The sequence below is a fragment of the Diadema setosum genome, chromosome 20 (assembly GCF_964275005.1).
Source record: "Diadema setosum chromosome 20, eeDiaSeto1, whole genome shotgun sequence".
In the NCBI taxonomy this organism is placed as follows: domain Eukaryota; kingdom Metazoa; phylum Echinodermata; class Echinoidea; order Diadematoida; family Diadematidae; genus Diadema; species Diadema setosum.
The window spans coordinates 30,936,361-30,950,040 of NC_092704.1; the positions used below are offsets into that span (position 1 = coordinate 30,936,361).

At 37.1% G+C, this 13,680-nt stretch overlaps 1 protein-coding gene across 1 annotated transcript; it reads left to right on the forward strand.

The window, feature by feature from the left end:
- The first annotated feature begins 25 nt into the window (after positions 1 to 25).
- On the forward strand, positions 26 to 9,353 carry LOC140243850 (oxidoreductase NAD-binding domain-containing protein 1-like). Its single transcript, XM_072323524.1, has 7 exons — positions 26 to 158; positions 1,087 to 1,150; positions 1,502 to 1,608; positions 2,371 to 2,512; positions 7,043 to 7,288; positions 7,968 to 8,061; positions 8,925 to 9,353. Exons 1-7 carry the CDS (start codon positions 97 to 99, stop codon positions 9,089 to 9,091), a joined length of 882 nt encoding a protein of 293 aa, XP_072179625.1. The 5' UTR covers positions 26 to 96; the 3' UTR covers positions 9,092 to 9,353.
- Positions 9,354 to 13,680: the final 4,327 nt, after the last annotated feature.

Consider the following 13,680-nt stretch of genomic DNA (forward strand, 5'->3'; position numbering starts at 1 on the left):
ACTGTCTGATGAACGATGTCACGAGACTGAAATTTGGTCGTATTGGAGAAACTCTCATCTCAAAGTGTATGTCCTGTTACCCTTTAGAATAGTGAAATGAGTGTGTGCATGGTCAGGAAAACGCAAGCTGTTGCTTGGAGGTCGCTTTCAATATTAAGGTGAGTGAAACAAAAATTTATTCTGGCCGGCCGGCGCGGCGGCATGTCTTTTCTCCAGCCCAGCCGGCCCCGGCCGGCTGGGCTGGCTGGTGGGTGGGTGAGACCCGCGAGTCCCGCGATGCGATGCGCATATATGCGAAGGTAGAATAGAGCTGCAGTAGTGTTTATCTAGTAAACAGCCTGCATCCAAATATCTGATTTATTAACCTTATTAATTTGTGGAACAAGTCAAGAGTCACAACCTTCTGTTCTGTTCCAATGATCATGCCGATGGGGACTAAACTTTAAATTCAGAGCTGCAGCTGCCAAGTCTCCCTGTGAAATGAAATTATTTCTTCTTGTCTGGACAGTTAAGATTAAAGAATGTACCAGTCTATTGTAAAAGTCCTCTGGGCTCTGGTTTGAGATATTTTTCCTGTTGAGCAGTTGCAACTTAAAGTTATAGCGATAGGTCTGTGGAAGTGTGGAATGTCTCCCTCAGTTTGATGAGTGATGTGGTAGTCCTTGGCCTTGCAAGGTTTCAGTGATCAATTTATGTAATAATTATTATATGTGGTCATATGAAATAATGTTGTTGGAGGTAAAAAACAAAAAAACAAAAAACAAAACAAAACAAAAACCAAACAAGTAGCATGAGCAGACATCCCAAAAATGGTCATGCTAGATGTATAGTTCTAATGAATATGAATGTGATAGCCAAGTGTATTTCAATAGCTAATGAAGTCTCATGTCCTGAGCTGTAAATCATAATTTTGTCATTGATAACACTCCTCCTACTCCTCATCCTTTGCTTCTTTTCCTTCTATCTCTTTTATCCACTCTTCTTCTCTTTCACTCTCCTCTCTCCCCTCCTGATCCTGCTTCTCCTCTTCTTTCTCCTCCTCTTCATCTTCTTTTCTTTCTTTTTTTCTATTCTTTGTGATTGCAGGTCAAGTCTTCTACGAACCATGAGTGATCATCTAGACAGGACAGCTCACAGTTACAGAGAACCGGTTAGTTCAGAAAGTTACAGTAAAATGTTGGTTTGCTCTCCTGAACAGAAAATTTTGTTTTCCCTTACTAAAGATCTGACAGGGTTTTAACCCTTACTGTACGCAAATATTATCCCAGTGTTTAATAGGTTGAGCAAATCCAAAAGTCCAAAGTTGATTTAAGTCCAGGATACATAGGTTCAAACTGTTTCAAAAGGATGATGTACTATAAAATGTATTACATTTAATGAAATTTGTAGCATCACAGTGCAGTGCTACACTGTATTCAGATTGGCTTTATAATCAACTAGTAGACTATCAGAAAAACAGAATGTTGGTAGAATACACAGTTATTGTTACTTCTTTTACCAGGGTGTATCTGAAGCAGAGGTAGTCTCCATTCAGCAGGCCTCGGAAACTGTGCGACTGCTCACACTGAAGGTCGACGACCCCAAATTCACCTTCAAGGCGGGGCAATGGTGAGATTCAGAGTCAAATCATCTTTCCTCCAGTAATATTTCTATTTGTTGGTGCTATGACTTTCTCCCCTCCGATAACTTCTTTCCATGCTCACTTCAGACATTGACAAGATCTTCCAATGCGGTAGGTTTCAGTAAGGGAGAGTTTTCATTATATTTGCAAAGCAACAATATATTAATGTAGATTCAGAATGTGTGTTTAAAAAAAAAATGATAAGCCTGTTTCTATCCATTATCTATTCAAAAGGACAGGCTATGCGAACAAATGGGGAGCTTACCACTTGATATGATATGTGAATTATTCCTATGTACACGTATACCCCTGTATGTGCTCATATTCTATATCCATTGGAATAAATCATACTGTCTTTGTAGTGTTTCCTTGTTTTTCTCCTTGTTTCATTTCTTCCTCCGGCTCTATAAGTGTTCTTTTTCATTTCTCATAGAGATTGTTATATCATGCATAATACATGTATGTGACACTTGAGATTTGCTGATTATGTGAAGCAGTAGGCTGAAAGGAAAAAATAATGGAGATGAATCTGGTACGTTCGAATATGAACAATTATTGAGTCAATTTGATAGTACCAAACCAAAGAAACAGTTACTTAAAATTGACGAATTATCAGTCTGCCAAGAGCTAAAAGTCCAACATGCAAATGTTTGAGAAGGATCAAATAGGCAATTGAAAATAAAGTCACACTCACACACACACTTGAAATTGAGCACCTTACAACAGGTTGCTGTGTTTCTGATATTCAGGGTTGACTTCTTCATCCCGGGCATTGAGATCTTCACGGGATACTCCATGTGTTCGAGTCCATCCCAACTGACCGCGAGTCAAACGTTAGATCTTGCGGTCAAAATCAGTGACTACCCTCCTACAATGTGGGTTCATGAGCAGGTAATACACTACTTTGCCTGTAAAAAAAAAAAGAAAAAAAAAGAAAAAAGAAATATAATGAAACAACGCATCGATTACAATTAGTAACCATTCACATGATATTGTGTTTGACTGAAGTTTAGTTCAGTTAAGTTCAGTTCAGTTCAAATTTAGTACAGAAGTACAGAAGAATCTTTCCCTTCAGATGGTATGAAAGGATTAGAGTCAGTGAAAAAGGTGAAACGGTTCTGTCAAAGCCTAGGAGTAAAATCATGCAAATATTAGATTAGAAAATAGTTGTGTCCACTGAAATGCTACTAAACTGTCTCACATGGCACCTCAGGGTATCTCAAACTCATCATCTTGGTTATGTTGGTGTGGTGTCTCGTGTGTTGTATGTGCCTAATTTTTGTGTACTATGTGCTCAGACATTTGTGTGATTCTCCTCTGTAATTTTTAGGAGTCCAGTGTTGTTTTACCCGTTTCATTCAAAGTAAATGTGTTGTATTTACGGGGTATACTAAATATTGACCATCATAGATCCCTTGAGGAAAGAAGGAGAATGAACCTGGGTTTTGTATCCAAGCAATTATTTCTCTCTGTGACTCAGTTGATAGACCACTAACTCCCAATCTTAAAGGACAAGTTCACCTTCATAAACATAAGGATTGAGAGAATGTAGCAATATTAGTAGAACACATCATTGAAAGTTTTAGGAAAATCAGACAATCCGTTTTAAAGTTATGAATTTTTGAAGTTTTTGTGCAGTCACCGCTGGATGAGAAGACTACTGCAGTGTACGATGTCACATGCGTACAACAATATAAGGAAAATATAAAGAGAATTTCACAAAATTTCATCTTTTGAAAAAGAACACATTCCCTTGACTCATTACTGACATATGTTATGGGTAATATTATTCCCATTGCCTTTAGAAAGAGGCAAGTCAAGTGCTCTTTTATTATGCGAAAAAAGTGAAAATAAGTTGAATTTTTTTACATTTTCTTACTGTTGTACTCATATGACATCACGAGCCTTAGTAGTCTCCTCATCCAGCGGTTCCAACACAAAAGTTTTAAAAATTCATAACTTTTGCATCAATTGTCCAATTTTCCTCAAACTTTCACTGATGTGTTCTACTAATATTGCTGCATTCTCTCAATCCTTCAGGAAGGTGAACTTGTCCTTTAAGGTGCCTCATTCTGCTGCCAAAATGAGCCCTGCAACAAGGCACATAACTCTCACTGCCTTATATCCTTTTGCGGTGACTTAACGCCTGTCCATCCCATGGTACGTTGCTCACTTAAAGGGAGAATATTACCCAACTATACATGTAGATTGAGTGGATGCAGCAATATTAGTAGAGCACATCCATGAAGTCTGAGTAAAACTTGTGTATTTGTTCAAAAGTTCTGAATTTTTAAAGTTTTGGTGTCGTTATTGCTGGATGAGAAGGCTACTACAGTTTGTGGCGTCACTGTAGGACATTGATGATATAAAGAAAATTTAAAGAGAATTCCACAAAATTTCTTCTTTTTTTAAGGAAAAATACACATTTAGACTTGTTACAGATGGTAAGGGTAATATTATTCTCAAGTGCTCTTATGTTTATGTTTAAGTTATGTTTAATTCCTGTTACATTTCTTTGTACCATATATAGAATTTAGAAATGATTGTCTTATTTTCCTCAAACTTCACTGATGTGTTCTACTAATATTGTTACGTCCCTCAATCCACATGCATTTGCATTTGTTATATTCCCATTCACAGGCACCCTTTAAGCATTTAAGTGCTTCCTAGGTGGCCATGTAATATAAATCCAAACACACACAGCAATATGGTTTTCTGTGTCATCCAGGGGAGCCTCTTATGGTGATAGTCTGTGTGATCCAGACCTTACTACCCTCTTCCCTCTTCATGTATAAATTACTTCTTAATCTTTGTGACTCTTGCGGTTGTAGTGTGGATAACACTTTTTAGTTCATGTCAACTTTGCATCACAGCTGTGCTGCTTTTTTTCCAGATTTATTCCCTTTGCTGTCACTCTTCCATTTCCCCCTTCATACATACATGTCAAACAGTCACAAAAGAATGCCTATTTAAAATATGATTCATTCCTATCTGCTGTTCTGTAATGTTTACCTCAGTCTATACTCACATAAAGGATAGGCACTCAAATTCTGTGAATGCCAGTAATCATTTCAAGGTTTTCTGTTCACAGAAATCATACTCTTGCTACAGATATGTCATCGGCATGTTTTCTTAAGGTTCCATGCCCCTTTTGCAAACATCACATGGTTTTACATGGTAGAAAGATAATGTCTCCCAATGTCATGTATAAAATCTTACAGTAATGTACCTCGGAGTTTTTACAAATGAAATGAAAAATAACCCTTTGGTTTGCTTTGTTTATGGATATCTCGGCCATTTCAAGGCCGATTTTAATCAAACAAACTTTGAATTCCTCTTACAATTGTATGCTATTTCATGTAAGTGGTTTCTAATTATCTCACAAAGAGTTTAAACCTGAACCCCCATCTCGACCAAGGTTATACCATCCCTGTAAAGAAAGACCAGGTTTAAAAAAAAAAAAAAAAAAAAAGTTGTGTTCAGCCCAGCAGTTTCCTTCAAAGCATATCCCCATCCCTTTTGAAAGTGTGTAATGAATTCAGTGGTTTCCTTTTTAGAATTTCCCCATTATTCAATGTCACCACAAAGCATCTGTTACCTAGCTCTCAGTCCAAGTTTCACATTGCAGATGTCATCAAATTTATGTGACAAACTATATTCAAGTGTCATAGTCTCAGTAATTTTTGTTGCATACTGTATACGCCGAATATTTTGCGAGGTTTTAATTTTCGCGAATTTCGCGAGTCGGGTGCTATTCGCAAAATTAAAGACACGCGAAAATATTGACTCTGATCCCCGATGTGAATGTTACATACATGTGTACATTTCTCCGTTCAGTACAGGACTCCACGATCGCGAATTTAACCACTCGCGAAATCGATGGGAATTCCCGATTCGCGAAAATTTAGACTCGCGAAATATATGGCGTATACAGTAATGTAACCATGCTTGACCAGATAAGTTGTTTGATTTACATGGCCTCTCTTTCAATACTTTTCTTTCTCCTATTTCTGGTTGTTTTCATCTTTATGGGTACAATATGTATTTGTAGACTCTTCATGTTTGTTTGGTTTTTTTTGTATGTGTTTTTTTTTACTGAAATTATCCATCTTTTTTGCCATTGCCCAGGCCTGTCATTTTATCAACTAATCTTTTATTCAACTTTCTTTCTATCTATCTATCTATCTACCTATCTATCTATCTACCTACCTACCTATCTGTTTATCCATCCATCTTTTATTGTAATATATCTGTCCATCAGTTTGTTTGTCTGCTTTCATTATTTCTACTTGTCCTTACATAGAAACCTCTTTGTCTAATTGTATGCCTTCATTAATGTCTCAAGCAATTCTAGTTGCTGTTTTCTCTCTATTTCTGTCAACTTTCAAAGATTTCCTGTTGTCAACCAGAGCTGGGATTTTGCTGCCAATTTGCAATCATATATCATTGCCTTCAGCCTCAATAAAATAAAAACATTTTTTTCTTTGCATGGCTATTTTTCCCATACTTGCAGGGTTGACATGTTCATACCCAAGGTTGAGACTGTGGGTGGGTTTTCTATGAGCTCGGCCCCCAAAGACTTAGCAGAACATGGCCTGATGGGACTTGCAGTAAAATATACTAATCATCCCCCAGCTTTCTGGGTGCATAGACAGGTACACAGATTTAGTCTAGCATGTGCTATTTAAATAAAATAGATATTTGATACTTGTCAGAGTACATCAGTAGAAAGATGGGTAAATAGATAGAAAGATTGATTGAAAAAAAATGCAGTAGAGTAATGCAGCCACAGAGTCCCATGTTTACAAAATCTGAAGGAAAAACTTGGCAGCACTTTGTGATGTGCCTGGGAAAATAAGGGAAAACCCCATAGGACTTAACTGAGTGCATATTTCAGCCACCACTTCCCTTGTCCCCAAGTATCACATAACAAAAGTTGTTATACCGGTGCAATAAATGCCCTGCTCCATATGAAGACAGATTGGTACTGTGAACCCAAGATGAATGGAAATTGTGCTTTGCTGGCAATTGACTGTGTGTGTGTGTGTGTGTGTGTGTGTGTGTGTGTGTGTGTGTGTGTGTGTGTGTGTGTGGTTCTTTGTCTGTCTGTCTGTCTGTCAGGTTGGTTGGCTAACTCGCTGTCTGTATTGCTGAATGGGTGTAAGGAGAGAGTGAAAAGAATCCAAGTGATCACGAGAGAGAGGTATTGCCATGTGCATGTACTTTTTTTTTTTTTTTTGGAGAGAGAGATATTTTGACAAACTTATAGGGACAGTATGAAAATAATTGTTTAGTAGCTGGAACACAAATGTGTATTTTTATCAGATGTTGTTATCTAAAATATTGTTTTACCATTTCCTTTGTGTCAAAAATTGATATTGAATGGAACTACATGTATATAACTTTCCCCTTTCTTTTCAGTGCACTGTGGGCTCAAAGGTTCATGTCAGAGCAGGAGGTGACCAGCTGATCTTTGACCCACAACCTGGTGACCCTTCCTGGAACGTTCTACTCATAGCAGGGGGGATAGGCATCAACCCGCTGGTGTCCATGCTACATCACACAGCACACCTGCATGACGCACGGAGGGACGATGCCAATGCCTACACCCCTGGCAAAGTGGAGATGCTCTTCAGCGCAGCCTCAAAGTCTGAGCTCATTTTCAAGGTGTGTCCCAGCTACAGTTTGCAGGTTCCCAAGTGACATGCAGCTTACTTGATGGAGCTAGTGGGACCAGTAGGGGAGATGGCTAACACATTAGTTACCATGACATATGCAAAGCAGATAAGGTTTTATGATGTCATTGCCTTGAAACTCTCAGTCAGTCAATTTTTCTATTCAAAAAGAAAAAGAAAATATCTTGATAATTCAGATCAAGTTGAAATTATTGTATGCTGTGTGTGTCTTCAGTGATGTTATCTTCCAAATAAAATCAAAGTTTTTGAGATATTTACAGTGCATGCAGCCATTAATTTATAAAATAAGGATACGTGACAAAGAATTTTCCCCCTAAATTTTGATAACAATTTGAAGCAGATCCTGAAAGCATTTATTGATAAAACTGAGCAGGGAAACCAATGGCATAGGATTTTAAGCTGACCTTGACTTTTAAGATCAACTTCATGAAACACCCCCAGAGTTATTCCTGTTTTGTTCTGTTGTGTTATATCTTCCTTTTTTTTTCTTTTTTTTTTTAGAGTAACACTTGACTGTATATGAGGGGGTATTACTTCCAGAACCTGATGGGGTTTTTTATGCTTTCTAAAACATGCAGATCATCACACATGGTTCGAGTTTGATATTTTCATTCATTTCATCATCATTCATTTCATGTTCTCCACTGCAGGACACTATTGAAGACCTCGCTTCAAAACATCCCTCCGACATCTCGGCTCAGTTTTTCGTCACTAGGGAGTCGATGGCTGACCCAGCACTCACGGGTAAGTGGTGAAATATAATCCACATACTGTAAAAGTGGAAATTTTCACGCATTTTGTGCAACATAAAACTAGTGCAAAGATAAAGGCAACCAAATACTTGTTATAGTTACACTATGTCAAACTATTTTATATCCTATTTATTGGGATTAAAAACAAGGAAATGCATGTAGCCTAGCTGAACACAAAAGATCAATCACACAAAAAATTCATGTTTCTACAGTATAACCTGATCTCTTGGAATCATATCTCCCAGTATTCAGGTTTAACAAAAAAAAAAAAAAAGCACACAAGCACAAAGAAAGAAAAACATTTGCATATACCTCAAGGGCTCTTTTGTGACATTTTCTTGAAGATTGCAGTGTAAAGACATCAACTCATATATTTCTTTGAGACATTAGTTTCTTGACAAGGTTAATCATTGTGTAGTTCAATTTCAGTTCAGTTTGACTCTATTTCTGCAGTTTCCCTGAAAATTGATATTTATTTCTACGAATTGAATGTTTGTTCATACCATGTTTTATTCTGAATTTTGTGCAATTAAAAGAAAAGTATTTGGATACAGGCAGCTCCTGTAATAGATAAGTCCTTGGGTCTTTTGTTAAATTGAAATTTCGTTTTAGCAAAACAGTAAAGTATATAAAGATAAAAGAAAATAATTATGGGACCTGAATTTTCTCTTCATTCTATAAAGGAGAGTTTTGTTACAATCATGTCCATTCGCTCCACCACACTGCATATTGTGCACTTAAATTTTGATCACTACGTTCAGTAAAAATATTTCTTACCCACAAAGTTAGTTATAACATTTTTATGAGATTCACGTAAGTTAAAATTCTAAGGTCCCATCTCCCTTGTGTTCACAGGCAGGAGAATAGGTAAAGATGATGTTAAGGCATCAATTCAGAGACTAAAAGGGCGCCCTCTACGATGCTTTATCTGCGGCCCGCCTCCGATGATAGCCGACATGGAGGCCATCCTGCATGACCTCGGTGTCTCAGATTCGGACGTTCTGTGCGAGAAGTGGTGGTAGTCCCTCGCATCGCCGTGGTCACCGATGCAATTCTTTGATCGAGGTGGAGAGACCCACACACTACAGGTACACCTGATGCACCTTTCACAGTGTACCTTACTTGCAGCACTGCACGATTGTCAGAGATTTATGGTATGTGAGATTGTCCTGGAAGGACCAAGATGTGGAGACAAGGCCAAAGTGTGGACAATACATTCAGAATGAAATGAATTCTTATTAGGCTTGCCATTATCATTTTATTCTGTTGTATACTGGTTTTTGTTTTAAATTGTTTTTTCATACATACTACTAAAACTCCCGTGAAATATATCACCTGCTTAGTGAATTTTCTTTGGTTTTCTAGAAGAAAAAAATGACTGTTGTAGATGTACTGTCATGTCCTTTGATATGTTGATAATATATGCTTCTAAATTAGTCACTTCATTGCATTTGATAAGTAAATATTACATTATTAACATTTGCCACTTCTGGCATTATTGGGGAATTGACCACAAATGTACACTTTGATTGAGGGAATGCAACGATATTAGTAGAACTCATCACTAAGTTTGAGGAAACTCAAACAATGTGAACATTATGATTTTTTACAGTTTTGGTGTCACCATCATTGCCTTAGAAGACTACAACATTTTGTGTTGTCACATTTGTGGAACGATATAAAGGAAATACAAGGAGAGTCTCACATAATTTCATTTTTGTAGCGTAATGAAAGAGCACTTAAAGGAAACCTCCGGATGATTTTCAGATTTTTACATTTGAACAACTATAAATTATTTATGCTGAGGACAGAGTTTCAGAATTTGTGATAATTGGGATGAAGAATAAGAATATTTTCAAAATTTAGAACAAATTGCACTGAACAAGGATGATGACATGGCAGAGTCACCATAAGAATGCATGAGTTGGGGCTCAAGGAAGCAGAACAAAAGAAGAAGGCATGCATAGATTATACACAGGTGAACTCGCAAGCAAGCGGTATTGTAATGGAATTACACTGCTACATTTCTGAAATATGTGAACCTCCTATGTCATCATCCTTGTTCAGTGTAATTTGTTTAAAGTTTTTCAAAGTATTGTTTCTCTGCTCAAAAACCACAATAAATTCCACAAATCTACACATGGAGTTGTCGATTTATGTACTACATGATGTGAAATTATGAAAATCATCTGGAATGTCCCTTTAACTTGATGACTTTGGAAGAGAGGGGGAATAGCTTTACATATGTTAATGTCAATGATAAGTCAAAGGAATGTGGACTTTTCATTAAAAGTTAAATTTTGTAGAATTCTCTGTAATAAATTTACATTGCTTCACTACTGGGGCATCACAAAATTGCTGCAACTTTTATCTAGTGATGTCGGCAAATGGATTCTATTCAAAACTTTGAAAAAGTCAATTTTTCATCGCGTCGTCTGATTTTCTTCAAACTTAATGGATGTGTTCTACTATTTCTGCATTCACTGAATTCACACATTTGTGGTGATTTTTCCTTTTAATCAATGTAGGAATTCTAGGAATGGAGAGTCAAACCTGGTGAAGATACAGAATCAAGATGTGGCACACATCCCTTCTCATGTTAGCCTAAAACTACAGTGTAGCAGGATTACACTCTTTAATAAACTCCCATTATTCCTTACATGCAGAGCACAGAGATGTTGGCCAATTGGAGATGCAGTGTACTTCAGAGGCCAAAGTCATGTCCCTCGTCTCTATGAATTTTATTTTTGCAAGGTTGACTGTGTATTGCAGTTGGTTGGTTCTACAGCGTTGTAATCCAATTATCTCACAGTACAAGAATTAAATTCAAATGATGCCCTGATATCAACTGAGGCCATGATATGCGACATGTATTTCAGATTGAATCATATTACATCCAGGTTTCTGGTGCAGATTATGTGTTTATGTCCTGAAATGTCTTGTGCACAAAAGTTTCTATGGTACTGGCAGCTGATATCAGCTATTAGAATCTGTATGTAATTTTCCTGTGGTAGTATTTTTTTCTGACATTGATATACAATGTCTGTAATAAGAAACTAACCTCATGTTGCATATATGAAGTATATATTATATTTGGAAAATGTGTCATTATAGCTATTATGTCATGAATTTTAATATTTCTCAGGGGTTTTCTCCCAAATATGAATTTTACATTTGAGCAGCATGAAATACAATCAACCTTAACACGTCAACACGTACAAGAGGAACAGAGAGAATCTTTCAGTTTTCATGAATTTTGATTTACCCCTATGCAATGGAATAGCACAAAGTTTATATTCTTCCAAAATAGACTTTTTCTTCTGACTTAGCCACTTTTTCACTTCTGCGAGGTCAACTTTGGCGAGGTTGACTGTACTATGTCTTCTCAAACTACAGTCAACCTTGCCTAAATCAAATCTATGTGGACTGAAGAAATAGCTTCGACTTCGAATTTTGACATATGAGGGATTAAAATCAAAAGAATATGAAGAGATGAGGACTTGAAAAGAAATTTGACTTTGGGGCTTATTCGACCTAGGCGAAGTCGACTTAAGCAAGGTTGACTGTACCTTCTGTCAGCCCAAATTCGTGAGGGAGTTTTGCATAAACTGCAAATGATCTGCTGCCAAATAAAGAAGGAGGATTTGGCATCTACCAAGATCTGTGTCACGCAGCCTTATTTTCTTTGGCTTGGACATTCCTGATGTCTGTTAACATGCAGGTTATTGTGTATTCCCTAATATCAAGCAGCCCAGTTTGTATATTGTAAAGAAATTTGACAGATTTATATCAAGTTTTCTTCGACTCTGAATAATCACACTTCAACATGTCAGGAGCACAATTTCAGGCATGGTTTAGTAGTGCAGTGCTCACTTGATAAGAGGGAACCACTTTTGATAGTGGGAGCTCCGCTTAAATGCCAATTAAAGCCAAAACATAGTTCTGGTACACCTGCAAAATTGTCAAATTTTGCTCCAAAATGTACACGTATGCCTAGAAATGTGTGGAATAAGAACAAGATATTCGTTGGGTAATGACAAAAATGTGAAAAATTAACCAAAAATGTTCGCATAAATCAGAACTTACCCGATCGGGGTCAGGCTAACTCGGACTTGGAGACAACTTGGCCCCACTTTGACGGCGGGGCCGAATTGTCCCTGTGGATCGTACAGTGTTGTACTATGGGAGCGCTTCGCGTTCTGACTGGTCGCAGTTATGGGCCGAGTAAAAATTGATACAATGCACGCATCGAAGAACCTCTTTTGGTGCGCTTACAAAATGAACGTGCACCTATGTATAGAATATGGCGATCATGAACTGCGTATAAATTGTCTGAAATAGGGCCGAGTTAACCTTGATCCTTCTGGAATAAAAGTCGGTGTACCAACTTTTATTTTTTATCTCAAAACACTCCGAAACAACTCATCATCCCGACAAATCACATCAGCCAGGTAAGTTTCTTGGTAGACTTTTTTGATGTATTGCATGCAAATGTGAAATGGTGCAGACGGGTACTCAAACCCTTACCAGAACTACGGTATGTTTTCACTTTAAGCAGGGATCATTGCACTGCTTTTGAGAACTTGAAAGGCCAATTCAGTGGCTGTTTCATGCCCATTATGGGCAGCTGTCTTTCTGTATGTTCAAGTACAGTACTGTAAGCATTGTGTATGACTGTGAGAAAAAACAGCAATGGCAGCCATACAATCTGGAAGACTGTATCATTGCTATTCATATTGAATTAGTTGGATATTGACACACCTCTTTTAATGAGAGGATACAAGTCCTGCCAGATATTTAAATGACACTTGGACATTCTGCCCAATAAATATTTTACCTACCTGACGAATCATGCATCTCTTATGTTTTTTGTTTTGGTTGTAATGCTGGCATGGAAATATTGCATAGATCTGATATTACATATATGTAGAAAATAGGCATGCGCCACATTTAGGTCCATCTTTAACAGCTGGAATTCAGAAAGGCATACACACGGAAAACGTGGAAATTTTTTAGTGAGAAATATTTTTTTCCTATTATGCTGGGCAAGATGAATTTTGCAGAATCAAAATCAGAAATAGTAGTACATATAGGCCTACATCTATAACATGCAAAAACTTTGGCTGTTTTTATTTTCATGCTGGTTTCATGTTGTGGAAATTGCATGAATATCCACATAGTGAAAATTCTGACTTTATTCTAGTTAGACCCTGACATGTTTTTCTTTTTAATCCACTTCTGGTGATTTAAAGGCATCGTATAGTTTTGGTTGAGACCTAATTTCAGGTTTCTAACACTTTTTTTGTGAGATAATGAAAAACCTCTTATGAAACATGAAAGAGCATGCAATTCTATGAGGAATTTAACGTTTATTTGATGAAAATTGGTTTTGAAATGGCTGAGATATCCAAATAAGAGCGATTCTAATAAAGTGTGGGACCCACACTTTATTACGATTGCTTTGTTTTACTTTGTTTTTGGATGTTTCAGTCATTCCAAACCCGATTGTCATGAAATAAACTTTGAATTCCTCTTAAAAGGGTATGCTCTGTACTATATCATAAGTGTTTTCTTGGTATCTCGCAAAAAGTTAAAAGCCCAATTCTCATCT